The sequence below is a fragment of the Phoenix dactylifera genome, chromosome 11, assembly GCF_009389715.1.
Source record: "Phoenix dactylifera cultivar Barhee BC4 chromosome 11, palm_55x_up_171113_PBpolish2nd_filt_p, whole genome shotgun sequence".
Classification (NCBI taxonomy): Eukaryota; Viridiplantae; Streptophyta; class Magnoliopsida; order Arecales; family Arecaceae; genus Phoenix; species Phoenix dactylifera.
Genome location: NC_052402.1, coordinates 14,387,691 through 14,406,097, shown reverse-complemented (window position 1 = coordinate 14,406,097; position 18,407 = coordinate 14,387,691). Strand labels below are relative to the sequence as shown.

General features: G+C 37.8%; 2 protein-coding genes across 2 annotated transcripts; one reads left to right on the top strand and one right to left on the bottom strand.

The window, feature by feature from the left end:
* The first annotated feature begins 293 nt into the window (after window positions 1-293).
* LOC103715144 (mitogen-activated protein kinase 9-like) lies at window positions 294-9,177 on the top strand. Its single transcript, XM_008802681.4, is given in 13 exon segments — window positions 294-628; window positions 1,506-1,914; window positions 2,013-2,140; window positions 2,343-2,402; window positions 3,381-3,530; window positions 3,730-3,780; window positions 3,782-3,886; window positions 4,010-4,147; window positions 4,246-4,319; window positions 7,467-7,568; window positions 7,746-7,995; window positions 8,739-8,869; window positions 8,951-9,177. Coding segments are annotated over 12 exon segments (1,560 nt in total). The 5' UTR covers window positions 294-610; the 3' UTR covers window positions 8,814-8,869; window positions 8,951-9,177.
* Window positions 9,178-13,931: 4,754 nt separating this feature from the next.
* LOC103715143 lies at window positions 13,932-17,481 on the bottom strand. Its single transcript, XM_008802680.3, has 4 exons — window positions 17,020-17,481; window positions 16,839-16,920; window positions 16,462-16,578; window positions 13,932-14,320 (listed from the first exon to the last, which is right to left on the bottom strand). The coding sequence occupies exons 1-4, from the start codon at window positions 17,139-17,141 to the stop codon at window positions 14,270-14,272; spliced, it is 372 nt and encodes a 123-aa protein (XP_008800902.2). The 5' UTR covers window positions 17,142-17,481; the 3' UTR covers window positions 13,932-14,269.
* Window positions 17,482-18,407: the final 926 nt, after the last annotated feature.

Below are 18,407 nucleotides of genomic sequence, written 5' to 3'. Positions count from 1 at the left end.
TTATTAATATTTATTGCATATTAAATAATAAATTTTTGATGACGATTAAATAAACTAGTACTTGAATTATTAATACTGGAATTTATTTGGTTAATGGATAACGGTTGAATCTTCATTTTAAATATATAATAACAAGATGGATAATTTTTAAATAATTTTTTTAAAAATAAAAAATACGTAAAAGATAGATTGCTTTGAAACTTTCCACTACTACGTGCATGCGTGCAATGTCACGGGCCCCAAACAGCAGCCATCAACATTAGTGAAGGGTTTTAGACAAACATCTGCGAGTATGTCCTTCCGCTGTTCTCTGTCCGACGTCCAACATTAAGCGAAACCGAGCCCTGGTTACTTGTTGCGCGCAGGGGAAAGGCGACCAAGAGAGCGCGAGATGGCGAGCGGCGCGTGAAGGTAGGGCAGGGGAAGACTTGCCTTTATATGGGGAAAGAGGCCTTCGTGGACGGCGTCCGTCGCTGGTTCCACCGCCGCTTTCACCGCATCGCCATCGCCTCATCCGTGCGTTGAGAAGGGGAGAAGTGCAGAGTTGTCGAGGACTTTGGCATCTCGAGGCTTGGATTCATCAGGCATTCAGGCTCCCCGGGTGGCCGCCATGGATCCCCACAAGAAGGTCCGCTCACCTCCGCTCTTCTCAAATCTTTCCATCTCTTTAGGCTCCGCCGATCCGATCCATCTTTTTTGCGTCAACTCTCTTTGCTTTCTAATCTGATGCCGGCCGCATTTTAATCTTTGTTTAATACCAAGTTAGGGTTTTCTCTCTCCAACGATTTTGTTGTCGTCGAAATGAGTTTTTTATTCAAAATTTCATTCTTGGCTTCTTCTGCTTTGGATCATCTTGTATCAGGATTCGATTAAAAAATTCTTTCATTTTTTTTCAGATCTCTTTTCTAAATATCGAATTTGGGCTTTTCTCCTTCGTTCCTTAGTTCCATGCCCTTGGGATCACGAGTCTTCCCTCTTCATTTCAAGATGTCTTCTTTCCGAAGTTTTATTATGGGATGTTGTTCCTTAAATCACTTTTTATTAGAATGTCATGGAAATAATAAAAAAGATTCATTCTTTGCAGATCCAACTGCCAACTTCTTTCAAAAATTGATCCACCCCGCGCCTCGCTTCATTTTGTTAGTTTCCATGCTCTCTCTTTTTCAAAGAGTATTATAGAAATTCTGTTTCGGTTTCTTCTACTTAGATCGCCCTTCTTTAGGATTCAATAGAATGATCTTTTTATGTAAAGATTTGATTGCCTGGTTCTTTCAATTGGATTCTTTTTTTACGCTTTTCCTCCTGCTTATTTTGTTAGTTCCATGCTGGAAATTTCTCAAAAATTTTAATCTCGTTTTTTCAATTCTCTACTTTTTTCCCCAGTTACTTGTTCTCCAAATAATCAGTTGAACTTTTGGATATTTTAAATCCTTCATATATTCTGTTCATCTTCACTTTGTTGGTTAGCATGGATTTTAGCCTCTCTCAATTATTAATTTATTCAGAACATGCTTGAGACTGAATTTTTCACGGAGTATGGTGAAGCAAGCCGATTTCAGATACAAGAGGTTGTTGGCAAGGGAAGCTATGGGGTAGTGGGGGCTGCAATAGACACCCATACTGGAGAGAGGGTGGCGATCAAGAAGATCAATGATGTGTTCGAGCATGTTTCTGATGCCACTCGCATTCTAAGGGAGATCAAATTGCTTAGGCTGCTTCGCCACCCTGATATCGTAGAAATTAAGCATATAATGCTTCCTCCATCTAGGAGGGAATTTAGAGATATTTATGTTGTTTTTGAGTTAATGGAATCAGATCTTCATCAAGTTATAAAGGCAAATGATGATCTGACACCTGAACACCACCAGTTCTTTCTATACCAGCTACTTCGGTCTCTGAAGTATATTCATTCAGGTGAATGTCCTTTGTTGATTTGGCTTTGCTCTCATCTCACTTTGGTCTCATAATTCAATGAATCCTGGCCTCCATTTTGTCTTTTGTTTCTTTTGCAGCTAATGTATTTCATCGGGATTTAAAACCGAAAAATATCCTTGCCAATGCGGATTGCAAATTAAAAATCTGTGACTTTGGCCTTGCCCGTGTATCATTTAATGATGCCCCGTCAGCTATTTTATGGACTGTATGTAATTCTCTCATAATACAATAATTCTATTTTTTCCCTTTTTTCTATTTCTCTTAATAAAGATGGTGGGTGGTGGCGGTCATGCAGCCGCTTCTTTTGTTATAAAGTTCAGCATTAGTTTGCTGTAAACTTGTATATGTGATAATAACATGTTTACTACTCAAATACTTTGTTGACAGTATTTCATTATTTTCATTAGGATTATGTGGCAACAAGATGGTATCGTGCTCCTGAATTATGTGGCTCCTTTTTCTCGAAGGTATGATGGTTTGCAGTTTTTTCTCCTGGAGTTAATGAGCTTGATAGCTTTGCCCCCCAACCCCACTCCGCCCACCAACCTTCGTCTGTTGGTATCATCCAAGTGTAGGTTGTCCATTGATTTACTTGTACGAATTGCAATCCAAGTATAGGTCCAGTATCCATTCAAATGAACCCATTTTAGCGTCATTTAATCTGCTATACAATAGAGGGACTGTAAATGACAGTAGAAGATTTTCGTGGAGCTTCTTTCGACAAATCTGGCTTTATGTTCTCCAGACCTCTCATGCATTTAATAACTGAAAATCTTTTTTTTTTCTTGGAAAAACACCCTTTTCTAAGGTGGCCATCAAATTCTCGATTTTATGAGTTAATCAGGGAGCTTATTTTAGTTTCATCAAGCTTATCAACCTTGAGAGCTTTGTAGCTTATGTATGTTAATTTGTAATGTCCTGTTAGCATTTAGTGCTTCAAGAGATACCAACTCCAAAAATGGTTTGAGCAGCTTCTTGCAATCTCTTATACACTCAATCCGAGTATTCTTTTAGTTAACCACTCTGAATAGTCATTCACGGACCTCTTTAATAAAGCATATTGACAATCTCATGCAGGCCTCCTATAGACCTATAATTTTGAAGTATCTTCATTCAGGAACAATACTTTGTAATTTGTGACCAATGAAATCAAGAAAACATGTGCTTTTGACATCCTAACATGGTATGCTTTCATTTTCACTGTATGTTAACTTTTCTAATCATGACAGTTTGTTAGAGTTAGTTGCAGCACTTGTATATTTAAATTGAATTTTGGACTGTGCTTATCAGTGATTTGACAAGTTCATGACATATTGGCCATGTTATACCAATTTTGCCGATTAAGTTTTTATAGAGGAACTCGGGCTGTGCTTGTATGCTTTTGTTTATCGTGAAGTACACTTCATCACTTGAGATACTATGAACTATGTAATTTATTTTCGCAGTACACCCCTGCGATTGATATTTGGAGCATAGGATGCATATTTGCAGAAATGCTTACAGGAAGACCATTGTTTCCTGGCAAGAATGTGGTGCATCAGTTAGATCTCATGACCGATCTGCTTGGAACTCCTTCACCTGAATCCATCGCTAGGGTTGGTTCACTCTTCCTTTTTGCTTATAGTTAGCATCAGCAAAAAATAATCTCCAAGGAATCCCACATATTTGTTTGATCAATGGTTTTTTAATTATCTATTGGCTATACATGCTTCTCATTATGGATGAAGAATAATGATTACCTTTTCTATTAAATTTTTTCACATCACTCATTAAATTTTTTCTTAATTCCTGCAGATTCGAAATGAAAAGGCTAGAAGATATTTAAGTAATATGCGAAAAAAAAAGACCAGTTCCTTTCTCACAGAAGTTTCCTGGTGTAGATCCTTTGGCTCTTTGTTTGCTTGAGCGCCTACTTGCATTTGATCCTAAAGATCGACCTACTGCTGAAGAGATAGGATTCAGTAACCTTGATGGCTTGTTATTCACATAAAATTGAAGTGTGATTAAACTCTTAAAGTGAAAATTTTGTTGTCTGTAAATATTTATTCCAACTCTTTATTTTCTTATGTTGCAGGCACTAGCTGATCCATACTTTAATGGTCTGGCAAATGTTGACCGTGAACCTTCAACACAGCCTATATCAAAACTTGAATTTGAGTTCGAAAGGAGGAAATTGGCAAAAGATGATGTAAGAGAGTTAATTTATCGAGAGGTACTGCTGCACAACTTGTTAACTCTTGTTGCTGTATGGTTTCACTCTTATTAGCTATATGTTTCATGTATGATGAATTACTTCTTAAAAGCAAACAGATTTTGGAGTATCATCCTCAGATGCTGCAGGAGTATCTACATGGTGCAGATCAGACTAACTTCATGTACCCAAGGTGAGACACTTATACATATCAGGAAAACTATAATTTTACAAATCCTTACACTATGAAAAATGATCAAGAAAGGCTTACATTGCTCGCAAATCTTTTATCTCATTCCATAAAGTAAATATTGGATGCCTGTGAATATGCATTCTCAGATTTCAACTTGATTTTGAAGATGCAAGAATTATTGACGAATAATGTCTATTGAGCAATATGAGAGCAAATTTGCCTTTTGAAGAAGGTGCCTGTCTTGTGGAGTCATGTCAGCATGTGGAAGTTTATGTTCTTGTTCTTTACAGAGTTATTCTGTCCCATTTCCAAGTTTAGCTCAAAGTCATTAAGGTGTTGTAATATTTTCTGAAATGAATTCTTATGGAACAATAAGAAAAATGAAAATATTATTCTCCTAGAAAAGGGATTCTTTTTGAAAGATGAGACAGACACTAGTAATAATGGATTTCTGAAAGTTACCTTTTCTGAAGAATTGTTAATTGATATTTGGTAAAGCATTGATGATTATGATTATCTGTTGTTGTAGAAGACTATGAGAGCCTCATAGCTTGGAGTTAAAAGACTGTTGTAAGATGGGAGCCTATTTATTTTGTCATTGTCTGGTCATATGTATCTAGGTTAGAATGAGCTTGTAAGTTGTATTACAACTTATGATACATTGATGTCAATGTGCTGGCCAACATAAGTCTCTTAGGAATGTTATTCTGCCTAGAGCTGTGGTGGTCTCCAGAATTTGGTCTTGCAAGTTGAGTGGAATTTTGAGCACAGATTCTCTTTGTAGGCTCGGAGTTTCCATTTTCAGTAGCATGTGCCCTCCCTTTTCGCGCCCCACCTCCGCCCCCCGCACCCCCCCACTGTCGCCACCCCTCCCAGGGACTTATAGCGTGTAGTTGATTTTAAACTAATGATTTCTGCAAGTGTCGATTCAGCTTGCTGCTTGATGGGTCCTCTGTCTTACTCTGAAGATGCTGAGACCATTTCTCATTTTGTTAGGATTTTTTTCAATTTGTTGATATCCCTTGGTTGCTACCATTTTCTTTGGTTATCTTGTAGAAGATTGAATCTCTCATCTGTTTCTGTCTTAGGTAGAGATATGTTACTTTGCCTTCTTGAATTCCTCACTAGTTTTTCAAAAAAGTGTTCAGAATTTGAAGTAGAAAGCACTCGGTCATGTTCATTTTCTTCTTAACATCAGATCAAAAGCCCATTCACATGTAATAAGAAAGTTATATTAGAGACTGGAGATCTTTTTTTAAAAAGCTTTTGTCTTCATGTAATGTGTTCATGTTTGTGCTTTCTCCTTCATCCATTTTAGATACTTAACTGCCGTCCCATTTCAAGCATAAGTAGAATGGTTTGCATCATTTGATTCAAAGCCATATCTCATCCAATAAGGAACTCAATAACTTTCATCAATAAGGATCCATGACTACCACCTGTAATTGTCAACTAATGAAAGTTTTTCTTAAGGCCAAGCAACGTATCTTTGCTCATAATGATGTCTAAATTTTGACCATTGTACAATAGCAGAAAGGCAAAGGCTTCGATTAGTAAGTTCCTAAAAATCCTCACAGAAGAAGTGTGATGGAAAGACGGGTGATGCATTCACTAAAAGAACTTAAATAGTGCATTTGAGCTATTCTCTTAGGTCATGTTTGTCTAGCAAGGTGATTAGACTATTTCTATGTTTATCCTCGACTAGGCATTGAATCTGTATGCACTCTCACCTGTGACACAAAAATAGGTAATAGAGGGGGATCAGATGTGCATAGAGGGGGATCAGATGTGCATAGCCTTACCCCTATGGAGAGGCTGTTTTCATGTTTCGGATCTATGACATCCAAGTCACAATAGAGCAACCTCACTATTGCATCAAGGCTTGCCCTCTATTACTGAAATAACTAAACTATTTGAGATGTTTTACAAGTTCAGAGTAACTCTGGTAGATGCTTTAGAACTGAGAAATCTTCTCCTATTTTTATAAGCAGTGGATGAGTTGAGTGAATTGAAGGAGGTAGAGGAGGTCCAAAGGCAGGTGAGTTAGGGGCAATACATGCAATTTAACAAGAAGTGTGGAATCAATAGCTGCACTCATGGTGGTTCATGTCATCATGGTCTGTAAATGATAGGTCTTTTTCTAAGACCATTGCCAAGAATTGAGGGCCATCAAAAGGCATTGTGAATACATTGATATCTTGTTATTCTGCAATTATTTAAGTGGTTGAGATGAAATATTTTGTACGATACAAGTATTTGGGCACATGCACCTCAAACAACTACTACATTGAAACCGTAATAGTTTGAAGTTAGGTGATGGGGATGGGAAAAGGGGGGAGGGAGGGAGGGAGGGGAGGGGGAGAGAGAGAGAGTTGTGCCATATGTGTGGTCTGCCTTACCATTTTTCATTCAAGGACTATACCTTATCGATGATTCATACCATGCCTGCAAATTGTGAGCACTGTACAAAGGTGTACCTCTATGCTGTTTCTGCCAGCCTGTAATTACATGTATCAAAACAACAGTGTACGTACTAATGCATAGCACTTTAAATCTATACCTTACTTTTCCATATGAAATCTATGCCCATTGCCCAACCATTATTAGCACCTTTAGTTTTATTTAACACAGCCTGGAACTCTTCTCCCTTGTTTATTGTTTGCCTTTTTAAATAATTTGAGGTCCTAATCCACACTTTGGATTTCACAGTAAAAAATCGTAGTTTTGTGGTGGAACAAACATTAGAATGAGGGAAACTTGCAATACATATGCTTCCCATGATAGCTGAGCATCATGATATTGGCATATCCCAGCAACAATATCTTTAATGGTTGCGTACAGTTACAAGCTATAGTTCATAAGGAATTTTGAGCCTGGTTGTGTTGTTTATGTGTGTGTATATATATACTTGCAAAATAAGATGAACATGTTAAAATAACAAATTAAACTAGGAATCCTCATGACTAATGAATGCCAGCAGCCAATGTTGTTTTGTTTAGAGCAATCCTCATGACTAATGAAAGCTTTATGCTTCTTTTACCATGAAATGGTTTGACACGTCGTAATTGTTCTATTGTTATGCTATTTACACATGTTGAGCTTAACATATTAGTTGGATAATCATTTAATCCATTTATATATTGACAGTGGTGTTGATCGTTTTAAGCGACAATTTGCTCATCTTGAAGAGAACTATAGTAAGGGTGAAAGAAGCACTCCACTTGGACGGCAACATGCATCCTTGCCCAGGTATGTTCAACGAAACAAGGAAAAAGAAAATGAGCTATGTAGATCTTCTATCAGGAAATATGTGCCACCAGCATAACATTTTCTCTTAATTTATTCCATGAAGTAGTGGATTCTGATTTCTCGCTACTTGCAAGTTCATTTCATTCAAGCGTGCCTTGTAATCTGCTCATTTTCTAGGGAGAGGGTGGGCGCAAATAAAGATGCGATTCCTGATCAAAATAATGACTTCGAAAAGCGAAGTGCAGATTCTGTTGCTGGTACACTTCAAAGCCCTAAAAAGTCACAGCAGGGTGAGAGATCAGATCATGCATCAGTTACAGATGGCATAAACAGGACAAATTTCGGTGCTCGTAGCTTGTTGAAGAGTGCAAGCATCAGCGCTTCCAAGTGCATAGTTGTCAAAGGAAGGAAGGATTCAGAAGTACATGTCAGTATATCTTCCTTTAGTCTATTTCTTAATCCTTGTTTCAAGGGAAAAAATGATCTTGCATTAGGTGGAACTATTTAGTTTGTTCTCACAGATGGCTGATTCACAGTCAAGGTTGTTTAGTATTCTCTCTTTGGCTAGCTATTCTTCGAGATAAATGAAGACAAAACAACCTTGGACTAGTGGCAGTTTGTTTTGTGTTCCATGATGAATTGATATCAGTCTTTATTTCTGACCCAAGAACTAATGGACAAGTAAATTTTTCTCAGCCAACTGCTATGAGAGACAAAAAAGAAAAAGAAAAATGATGAGCACTTCATAAAATTGTTCTGTTATACAAGCAAAGCTCAATCGCTTCATGCTTTCCACCCGATTCCATGCTCTTGACAATTTAAACTGTGCTATTCTATTATTTTCTAACTTGTCAGGAAGCAGTATCTATTACTTTCTGTCAAAGTAATACTGTGCATTAGCAGTTGACATTTTAGGCCCACTATCAGATGGTTAAACTTGCCTGTCTGGTTAGTTCAAACATGTATCAACAGCCTTAAAAGTCAACTTAGAATTTGGCCCCTTTGACTTCCTGGATTGCACTGAAGAGCATGAAAGTAGACTTGCCTGAGCTTTAGAGTTAACTGCTAATACATAATTTTCTATGGATAAAGAGAAACAAATACATAACTGTGGGCAGCTTTTTACTTTTTAAATCATGAGTGAATATGGACTTTGGTGAACTGTTTCAGGAGGAACCAATTTCCGAGAACACAGAGGACGCAGCTGATGGCTTATCTCAGAAAGTAGCTGAATTGTATACCTAACAACAGGAAAGTCTTGACAATACATAATCAGTGCAAGATTAGTCTCAGATTAGGAGGTAATTCCCGAACTCAAAGTTTCAGGTCAAATTAGTTAAGATTACCAAACATGGCATTATCTTCACTTGCTATGCTAACAGGGTTGAACTGGTTGTTGATTATGATCTGGCATTGCATCAGTTGGATCCCGTATGTTCTTTTGTCAACTGTACTGTATGTTCAAATTGTTGTGAGGGCCTGCCGCCTCCTATACCTGGAATTTTGAGGGAAAAAGTTTCTTTCAGTAGGTGAATTTCATGAGATCCTAATTTTTGTTCGTTGAAGATTATTCCTAATTTATTTATATATTTTCTGTTCTGATGGTCCATGGAGAAGAAACACCATGCTGAATCACTGATTGCACTAGTGATGTTTAAGTTTTCATTGTTAAGATGTTGAACCGACCATTCTATATGGTTCTCAGCCTCCATCTGGCACCCGATGGACTAGAGCTCGTGATTCTGGCTTGGACCCAGTTTTGCCGGGTTCTTTTTTAGCTGGTTTCATCCCCAGTTCAGGTTAAGCACTGCCTGAGATTCATGCTGAGTTCCATTCCCATTGCATTAGTTTAAGGAAGATCAAAAATTGATCATGCTGAGCAAAGTCCGGCAATCATATCAACCTGCTTGGTCTAAGAGTGACACTCAAGCATCTGAGTGGGTCTCATTGAAAGCTTTGGTGCCATTAGGCATCATTTTTGTTTTTTTTTATTTGCATAAATTTTAAAAATAAAAAAAATTTATTTCTATTTTATTTTTATTTTTTTAAAATTTAAATATAATTGGTTTGTCTACTTATTTTAAAAAATATAAATAAAATAATTGTAGCTAAGATGATGGTAGTAATGGCAGAGACAATGGAGGCTGGTTGTAAGAGCACTAATGATGTGATGGTTGTGACTGTAAAGATCTGTGCAGGTGTGTATTTTAGTCTCGTATCGGCTATCCATATGACCAATTAAGATAACAAGCATGGTTGCCAACTTAGTTGAACCAAATACCAGCGAGTAAACTATGACATTTTTTTTTCATTAAGAAAGAAACATGGCATTTGTGTCTTATGCTTACAACCACTAGTGTTTCCATGCACCTTAGCATTTTATTTGTTGTTTATCATGGAATAGTTCATCTGTTGATGATAGTTCTTGGACCGTCATGTATGTTCTTATCCAGGGGTGGGATATCAACATCCACTGTGTTCTAAAACTGGAAATACTTCATGTCCCCCGACACCCGTAATTCCTAACCCCAGCTCACTTTATGAAGATAATTCGCGGTAGTGATAGCCCGCATGTTAGCCTTGCTTCGGCAAAGGCTCTGATAAAAAAGTCCGTCGTATCAAGGGTTTGGGCCTTTGGGGGATGGTCTCTTCTCGCTAAGATGCTGCCGTCTGCTTCCCCTCCTCTGGGATTCAAGAAGAGTCAATCCCAAACCCTAACACCCGCACCCCACCTCTCTCTCTTCTTCTCAGCCGAAATACCCTCATTGTCAGTCTCTTCTCGTTGATCTTCGCCCCAGATGGGGGTTGTGATGCAACAGGACCTGGTGAGTGCCTACAAACCCTCTCCACTTCATTCTAGTGGTGTGGGTTCATAGAAGCGTATAGCTATATGGGCTTTAATGCATTTAAGATGGCCAGTTTCTTGAAAAAACTTGGATGTATTTGTGCTTTTCTAAAGATTTTAGTAGAATTTTTGAAGTTACAGTGGGAGCGAGTGCTGCTCTTGATCAAAGTGTGCGATTTGGCAATGTGGACTGGCGTTTTAGTTATTCTTAGTTTGGTTAGGGATAAGGAGAAGGGACTTTATATGGTTTGAGATTTTGGGCATATGCAAAAGAGGTCGGGTCAGATTTGGATGTGAAATTATAAACCCTAGAACTTACCCTGCTTTCAAATCAAGCCTAATTTTCGATTGACTCATGAATCTTCAAACATACATTAGATTGGATCTAATTGGGCCAAGATCGGATCAAGCCTTGGGTTGACCTAGCCCTGTTTTTTTTTTTTTGGGTACAAAATAAGGGGGGTGGGTGGGGAGGAAGAACTTCACCCGCGTAGCGGCCCCCACTGAGCTTTCCTTCTACCAGAAAATGTTCGATGCAGGCTGCAAGTTTCCGTGTACGCTCCCCGACCCGTGGGTTCCCTCCACTAGATTTTTTACCCACATATGAGTACGTCACCCCAGCGCCATCTCGGTACTAGCGGACCAGAAAGCGTTGACCTAGCCTCTTTGCAGCCTACTAGTTGCTCTTGCGAGGAAATCCAATCTGACCCTACGCCGTCTCACCATCATCTGCTCAAGTAGTCGTGCTGGTGCCCCTCGCTCTAAGGTCTCCTAGCCAGCAGGGAGAGAGGTTGAGGTAGAAGATAGTATAGCTTTCGCAAAAGAGAAGAGCTCGGTGACTCCCAAGTATATTTAACTCTCCACATCTACGCTTAGGGTTTCCAGAGGTGCGCTCCTCAACCTGATCCACTTCAATTCTCCCTAAATTTTTTAGCGTGCTGGGTTGCAGATTTCCTCAATGGATTTTTTTTTTTTTTTTTTTTTTTGAAGTGCCGTCATTGAGAAACTCTATGATTGAAGAAGCTATTCCACTTTACTGCCCTATTTTTTTTGGGTGTTGTCTTATCGAGCTTCTTGATTCTGAGATGCTGTCGTGAGTTTTTCCGAAATGCTTGTTTCTTCCTTTAAATTGTAGACAGTCTGAAATCCCACCCCCACCCTTAAACAAAAAAAAAAAAAAAAAACTTTTATATACATTAGAAAAGAAAATCGTTATCAAAGAGATTCACTACCGCTTGTCCTACTATAACACTTATTTCATCAGGTGCCTGTGAAGATGATAATGCTCGATTCCAAGTTAATATATGCAATCTAGTGTATGTAATTCATACTATAGAACTGTTGCCAAGAATGTTTTTGTAAAGGGAAATGGCTCCTCTCAACACTTTACCTTGTCTGAGTCCTTTCTTCTTGTTAGCAAGATCACAATGGATTAAGCCATCCCGAGAAAATTTTCTACCAGGAATATTATTCATAATAATGCAAGGGAGCATTGAAAGTTTCTCATATTATGTAATCTGCAGTATTCTAAACAAGCTCCTTTATCTTAATAGTCTGATTGTTATCAGGGTTTTTGTGGAGATCTCTTGGAAGCAGAAGGAGATATATAGTAGTTGTTGGAAGTTCTGGACAAACACCAGCACAGCCCTGTCTTAATTTTAGAAAGGTTGATGTTTGTTATAGTAGCTCTGTAGAGAGGGTTTGATTGAGAAAATGAGGAAATGCCATTTGCTAAATTATCTGTCACTAGGTAGGGCATGCTTGTAGTATGTCCTGTATGTAAAATCTTAGAAGAGGATGTACCTTATGGTCATTCAGAGGAATTCTTGAAAGGAAGGATGAGTTTCGGGATTTTAAGAAACTTCGCACATACGTGGAATTTCTCTGGATTCTAACTCCACTGATATGAGCTGAAGGTAGAGTGAAATTCTCTCCAGATTACCCATTTCTCATATCAGCACCATTTTCATGATAAGATGAACAAAAGTTTTAATTATCATTTATCATTTTCACAGTAAAATTGGATTGAATAATTTTTTATATCATTTTGTCCGTCCCCATTAAGAGTGAAATCCTGGCTCCGCCGGTGGGAGGAGGAGCGGGATTGCTCCGGCGGAGCCAGGATTGCTTCAAATGATTATAATGATTTATCATCTAAATCAAAATTTATATGAATCCATCAACGAAATTGGGTTAAGCAGAAAAGGAAATATGACATCCAGGAGCAGCTCTCGTGAGTCTCCTCTCAAGTAAATCACAGCATTAGTAACTGCAATATTGAACCTAATGGGCCAGGGTGCATCTCCATATATCCACCCCCACCATACATAACTACAAAATAATTTAAAATAATTACTCAATAATCATGTTAAACAATGCTTACTTATGTGGGTCCTAATTTCCTATACCCATCTGACATGACTGAGGAATACAGTTTTGCTTCAGGATCCATGCGTAATTCGTGTAATTTAATTTTAAATTAATTTCTTACTAAAAATTATTATAAACATATTGAGATTATTTTTGGATCCAAAAACATACTAAGTAACTGCATGCTCACCACCAATGAAATAGAAAAAAATTACAGAGATACATTTTAAAGTTTGGGCCATTTATACTTAGATCTCAAAAATTTAAAAAGTATCAATTATCCACCAAAACTTCAAATTTTTTGTAATATAGCCCAGCCGTCTATATGAATCCTAATGCCGTTAATAAAGTAAGAAAGAACAACAATATCCTTGATTCAAAGAGGCTATCCTTTATCATTTATCTATCTGTATAGATCTCAAAGTACTCAATTCTTTATAATCCATCCACTTGCACAAATCTCAAAGCTTCATCCTCTATCATCCTTCCACCAGCACAAATCTCGAAGCACTCCACTCCTTGTCATTCATCTGATGGCACAAATCTCAAAGTACTCCTCCTCTTTTCTTCAATTCCCGCCCAAATGAGAGCCCCTTACTAAGTTAATAGGAAGGGCAGTTCTAAAATTTTTCTAAAAATTAATAATCATGTGATGCTCACATGATAACGTTTTACAACAAAGATAGATGGTTGGGTCACATTGCAACGAATTTAAAGTTTGATGGCTAATTAATAGTTTTTAAACTTTGCGGGTCCAAGTGAAGAGTGTCTTTGTAATTTTTCCTAAAAAATAAATAAATTATTTTGTGACGTTTTCATATGTTTATTTTGATAAAACACGTTGCAAGTTATGGAAAGAATTTAAATTTAGTACATTTAAAATCATTCTGTTATCATAAAAGAAAATTTATAACCCAATGGTTGCCATGTTTTCATTGGGAGGAGGTTCTATATTCAAATTTCAAAAAATATTTCTCAAATTTTTGACTTAGTGATTATTTCATATTTTCTATGAAATGATCCGTAACACTGATACAAGTTTTTTAATAAAAAAGTATGAATAATTTATTTCAGATGGATTAAAGTTAGGCAATAAAGTTAGACACAAGCTCCAAAAGTAGTTTAGCAACAATGTTCAGACATAAAAGTTAACATGTAAACAAAGGACTTCTAGATAATATGCATAAACACAAAGTAGGTCCTGCAACAATTTAGATACATCTCCATCCAGCCATACTATTAAAATGTCTGAAAAGTAAAGTTGATAATGTATAATCCAAAATATTGCTTTGCGATACAAAAATTGATTCACAATAGGAGTTCCTATCCTTTAATCACTCAATGCTGCTTAACTATATGATTTTGTGTTTATATAATTGACTGGAATTTCGCTACCTTCACTGATGTCCTAGAGGTCCAAAATATTTCTTAGCTGCAGTAGACAGAGCACTTGAATATGCTGTTTGGGCAGGTACTTATCTCACCATTAGCCGCTGCCATCAAGTTGTCCATGAGAAAGAAGGTGTGCCATATATTGCTGGAAAAACGTGACACTTCAGAATTTTCAAGAACCATGATAGTGTTAAAAATAACCAAACCAATGTTTGTAAAGCTTCAAGCTGAATGCATGTGATATAAAATTTTGGGTTGACAAGCATGTGATCCTTCTCAGATGAAAGTTTCTTGATATCCTCATGCAAAAGGGCATGCATTCAGATACACTGATATGTACAACAATGCATGTAAACGTCAAGAGAAGTAGATAATTCTTGACTGCATGACATAGTGTCTTAGTAGATATCTAAGATATTGGCATGAACAGATACAAACTTGAGATCATCAATAGATAAGGGGAGAAATAATTTGTAATCCAGCAAAATCTGGGAGAAGCTCAGCTGCGATCAACCTCTGTATCAGTGCATTTTACAGTAGCTTATATCTTAGACAAAGTCAAGAATTCGAAGTCTAGTTAAATACTTTTATTATGGTTTTCTAAAGACACAGCTAAATACTTTTCTTGGTCATGATTTGGCTTTTAAAGTTGGCAGGCCTTATTAATCATGGTTCATGCATGCCTCCCTTAGATTTTATAAAAGCAATTATATTGCATGTGTCCTTTAGAAAGTTGTAATCTATTGATGTAAAGGGATACAAAGGTCGTCTCATATAGTGTGGTAAGAAAGACAATGAAGAATTAGTACGAAAATTAAGTTAATATTTATTTGAATCTAGTGCTGGATTCCACTCAACATACCCTTCTTTTCTTTCTCTTTCTCTTTCTCGATCACTTCATCTTGTAGTTAAAGACTACAGTTCCATTGTTGAAACTCAAATATGTTGGTGAGTAAATGAAAGACAAGAATAAACGAAATTGAGAACCCAATAAATAGGAAAAATTCAAAAAATCATGTTTTTACTGATCAAAATCATTAACGAAGAAGTTCTTGATCCATTGTATCCAGATCAACTGATAATTGGCATGGATTGATGAGTTTTAAAATCATGCTCTCTTCCTAAATATTTTAAAGACGATGCATTTGCACTGCCAAGCCTCAATCACTCTGACACCCACATGCAGCCCGAGCTGCTTAAGGCTAAATCATGAAGGTTGCCTTCTATTAAGGACCAGAAGATACCTCTATGCCCTATCAAAGGATGCTAATGCAGATGATGGCACTAATTCTCAAACAATATTAGCAACAAGTCTGCAAACACTTCTACTTGCACGCACACACACACATTTTCATATTTATTATTATTTTGTACTTGTTTTGTACTGATGTGCCCTCATGTTAGGGTTGTAGGTGATCTAAGCATTGAACACTTTGAAGCATGTAGACAGCTGTATCCAGATACATCTAGTCTTCTAAGTTAAAAATAAGTACCACTCCTACCCAAAGTTGACTGGGAATTCAGCACAAATTCATAGAGGTAAGCATTAGATCGAGAATGGGGCCAAAAATATAATAATATCTTGATTGACAAACCAACCTCCTATAAATCAAACTTGTAGATCAAGGTTAGAACTTTTCTTAAGAAAGTTTTTACAGGATTCCTTTTTTATAATGAAAATAAGAGAAATATTTGGTCGAATGAAGGTCAATATTTTAGTTTTGTAAGGCCTAATGTCCTCTCTAATAATATATTCACAAAGGCCACTGTTATTACAACTTAAAAAGCACATTCCCCCAACGATAGGATCACACTTCCATTATTCTCTTGCTAATGCTAGTTTAGAGCTTTCCCTCTTAGACCCTTATGTAAATCTGTCTATCCTCTCCGACAGATTTCCTTTTCCACTTCAGAAAAGTATGGTTTCTGTGTTGTTTGGTGTTGTGGTGTACCAGTTTCACTCTTTTTGTTACGTTCAACAGGTGACGATCTTTTAAATCAAAAAAAAGAAAAAAAAGAAGATAATGTATATCCAGTTAATTGTCACGCTCCTAGAACCTTTTATTTTATCTCTCATATTGCAAGATGTGATGTGTTTATAAAACTATATTTTATACCTAAACAACAAAAGGTTGTTATACTCAGATGTTGCCTTGTACCTATTCAAGCATGGTTATAGTAGCGGTTAATATTCAAGCATGAATAAGCCTGACATTTTAATGCATATACATACCGCACAACTGGAAAGGCAAAAATTAAAATCCTAAAGAAAGAATTCCTACACACCGCATGGTATGCATATGGAGATTTGCCTTGCCGCTCGAAATGCTTTGCCATGATGGAAAACTCGATCGGTCCCCATTCCTCTTCCTCGAAGCAATTACCAAGTGCCGCCTTGTAGAGCTGCCATTCAAATCAAAACTCTCAAACATCAAATCCGCTCAAAAAAAAAGAAAAAAAAAGAAACAACTCTATCCGAGACCAACATGGGAAAATCCAATTTTGAGGATAGAACCCCCAACATAATCCTATGATCATAACCCTAACCCTAATAATTCCTTAGTGGAACTCAACATGCTGAAAACTAAACAACAGATTGAGGTGAAATCAAATCTTGACAGCAATTTCATCAAGAACGGAGATATGCAAGAAATTGATCGAACCTTTGCGGTATCGGCGAGCAGCTCGGTGCCGGCCGGGTAGGAGGCGTAGAACTGGTCCGCCCTCGACATCCCAGCTCTCGTCCTGTAACATTAACCAAAAACGAAAAAGAGATGAGAGGCTTCTCGTCTCACAGAAAGATCTGGAAACAAGCAGGTGGAGAGCAAGAGAGCGCAATAATACGTGTTGCTGGTGTAGGCGTAGCTAATGAGGGAGACGAAGCAGTAGAAGCCGGCATACGATGCCACCCTCCGAAACTTCTGGATCTTTAGAATCGCCTTCCACTGCTCCAGCATCTCCATCATCGTCGCCTGGATCTCGAAAACAATGGGGCTTTTTATTTTTCTTTCTTTCTTTCAACTTTGGAGCTCAGAAGGGGAGGTAAGAGCGCGCCGCTCGATCCTATGGCATAAACCCCCCAAAAACCTTCGTTTATGGGCGTCGAATTGTGACTCTAATAGGTAACATCATGCACTCTAGAGACAGAAAGAGAGAGAGAGAGAGAGAGAGAGAGAGAGAGAGAGAGAGAGAGAGAGAGAGAGGTGGAGGTGTCGAGGCCGCAGTCCGCCGTTCGCCGCCGGCGTCGTCGGTGGAATGGTGCGGACGCCCTCTTCGGGGAGATCGAGCCCCTGACGCCAATGGAATCCCTTTGCTATAATTAAACCGAAACCGTCCGGTTCACTCGAACTGGACCGCTTCGATCGAATTGCCGATTCAACTGGATTATCAGAAGGTTTAACCAGGCCTACCAAGCGGTTGAAGAGCTCCGGGAGCCGTATGCGGGGGCGGCCCATATATTTGGGGCAATAAGATTTTTTTTAATAATAGAATTTTTAATAAATATAAAATATTTTAAAAAAATATATGAAAATAGATAACTATTCAGTATACTATTTCAACAAAAATATGTAAATCTATAGGTAAGAAGTCTTTTCAATTTAATATAATTCTTAAATAGGAGCACAAAAAAATAATTATTCTAGAAAAAAAATCATGAAACTGATTAAATAATTAAAATAATGCTTGATAATATTTTTACCCTGTCAAGCAAAAGCAAAATAGGAAAAGGTCATTCCTGGACACGGTAAAGAAAAGAATTTGTCCAGAAAGAATCCTAGAGAAAGTAGGGGCATTATGGGAAATTCACTCCATCTAATTAATAAAAGTCCCATTCCACCCTCTCCCCTTCAAGTGAGTACTCAAGCAGCAACTGCAACATCACAGCACAGCAGCCATTCAACCCCCTCCCTCCTTTTCTCTCTCTACTACCCAAGAGGGGAGAAGAAACCGAAAGGAGAAAATTAAAAGAATCTCCACCCTCCAAGAAGTCCATTTCCAATCCCCCTCTTTTCCTGATGGCCCTGTTGGGTCAGGAGTAATGTGACGGAAGGAAAACCAGGACCAAAACCAAAAAAGAGAAGGGATGAAAGATAAGAGCGGCTTCAGGCGTGTATCAAGCCAACCAAATCCCTTCTCTCTCTCCCTCCCTCTCCACCCAAAACAAAACTACTGTCCCCAACTTCCCAAATTGCCCCTCTGCAGGCCAGGAAACTCTCCACCTACCTTCCATC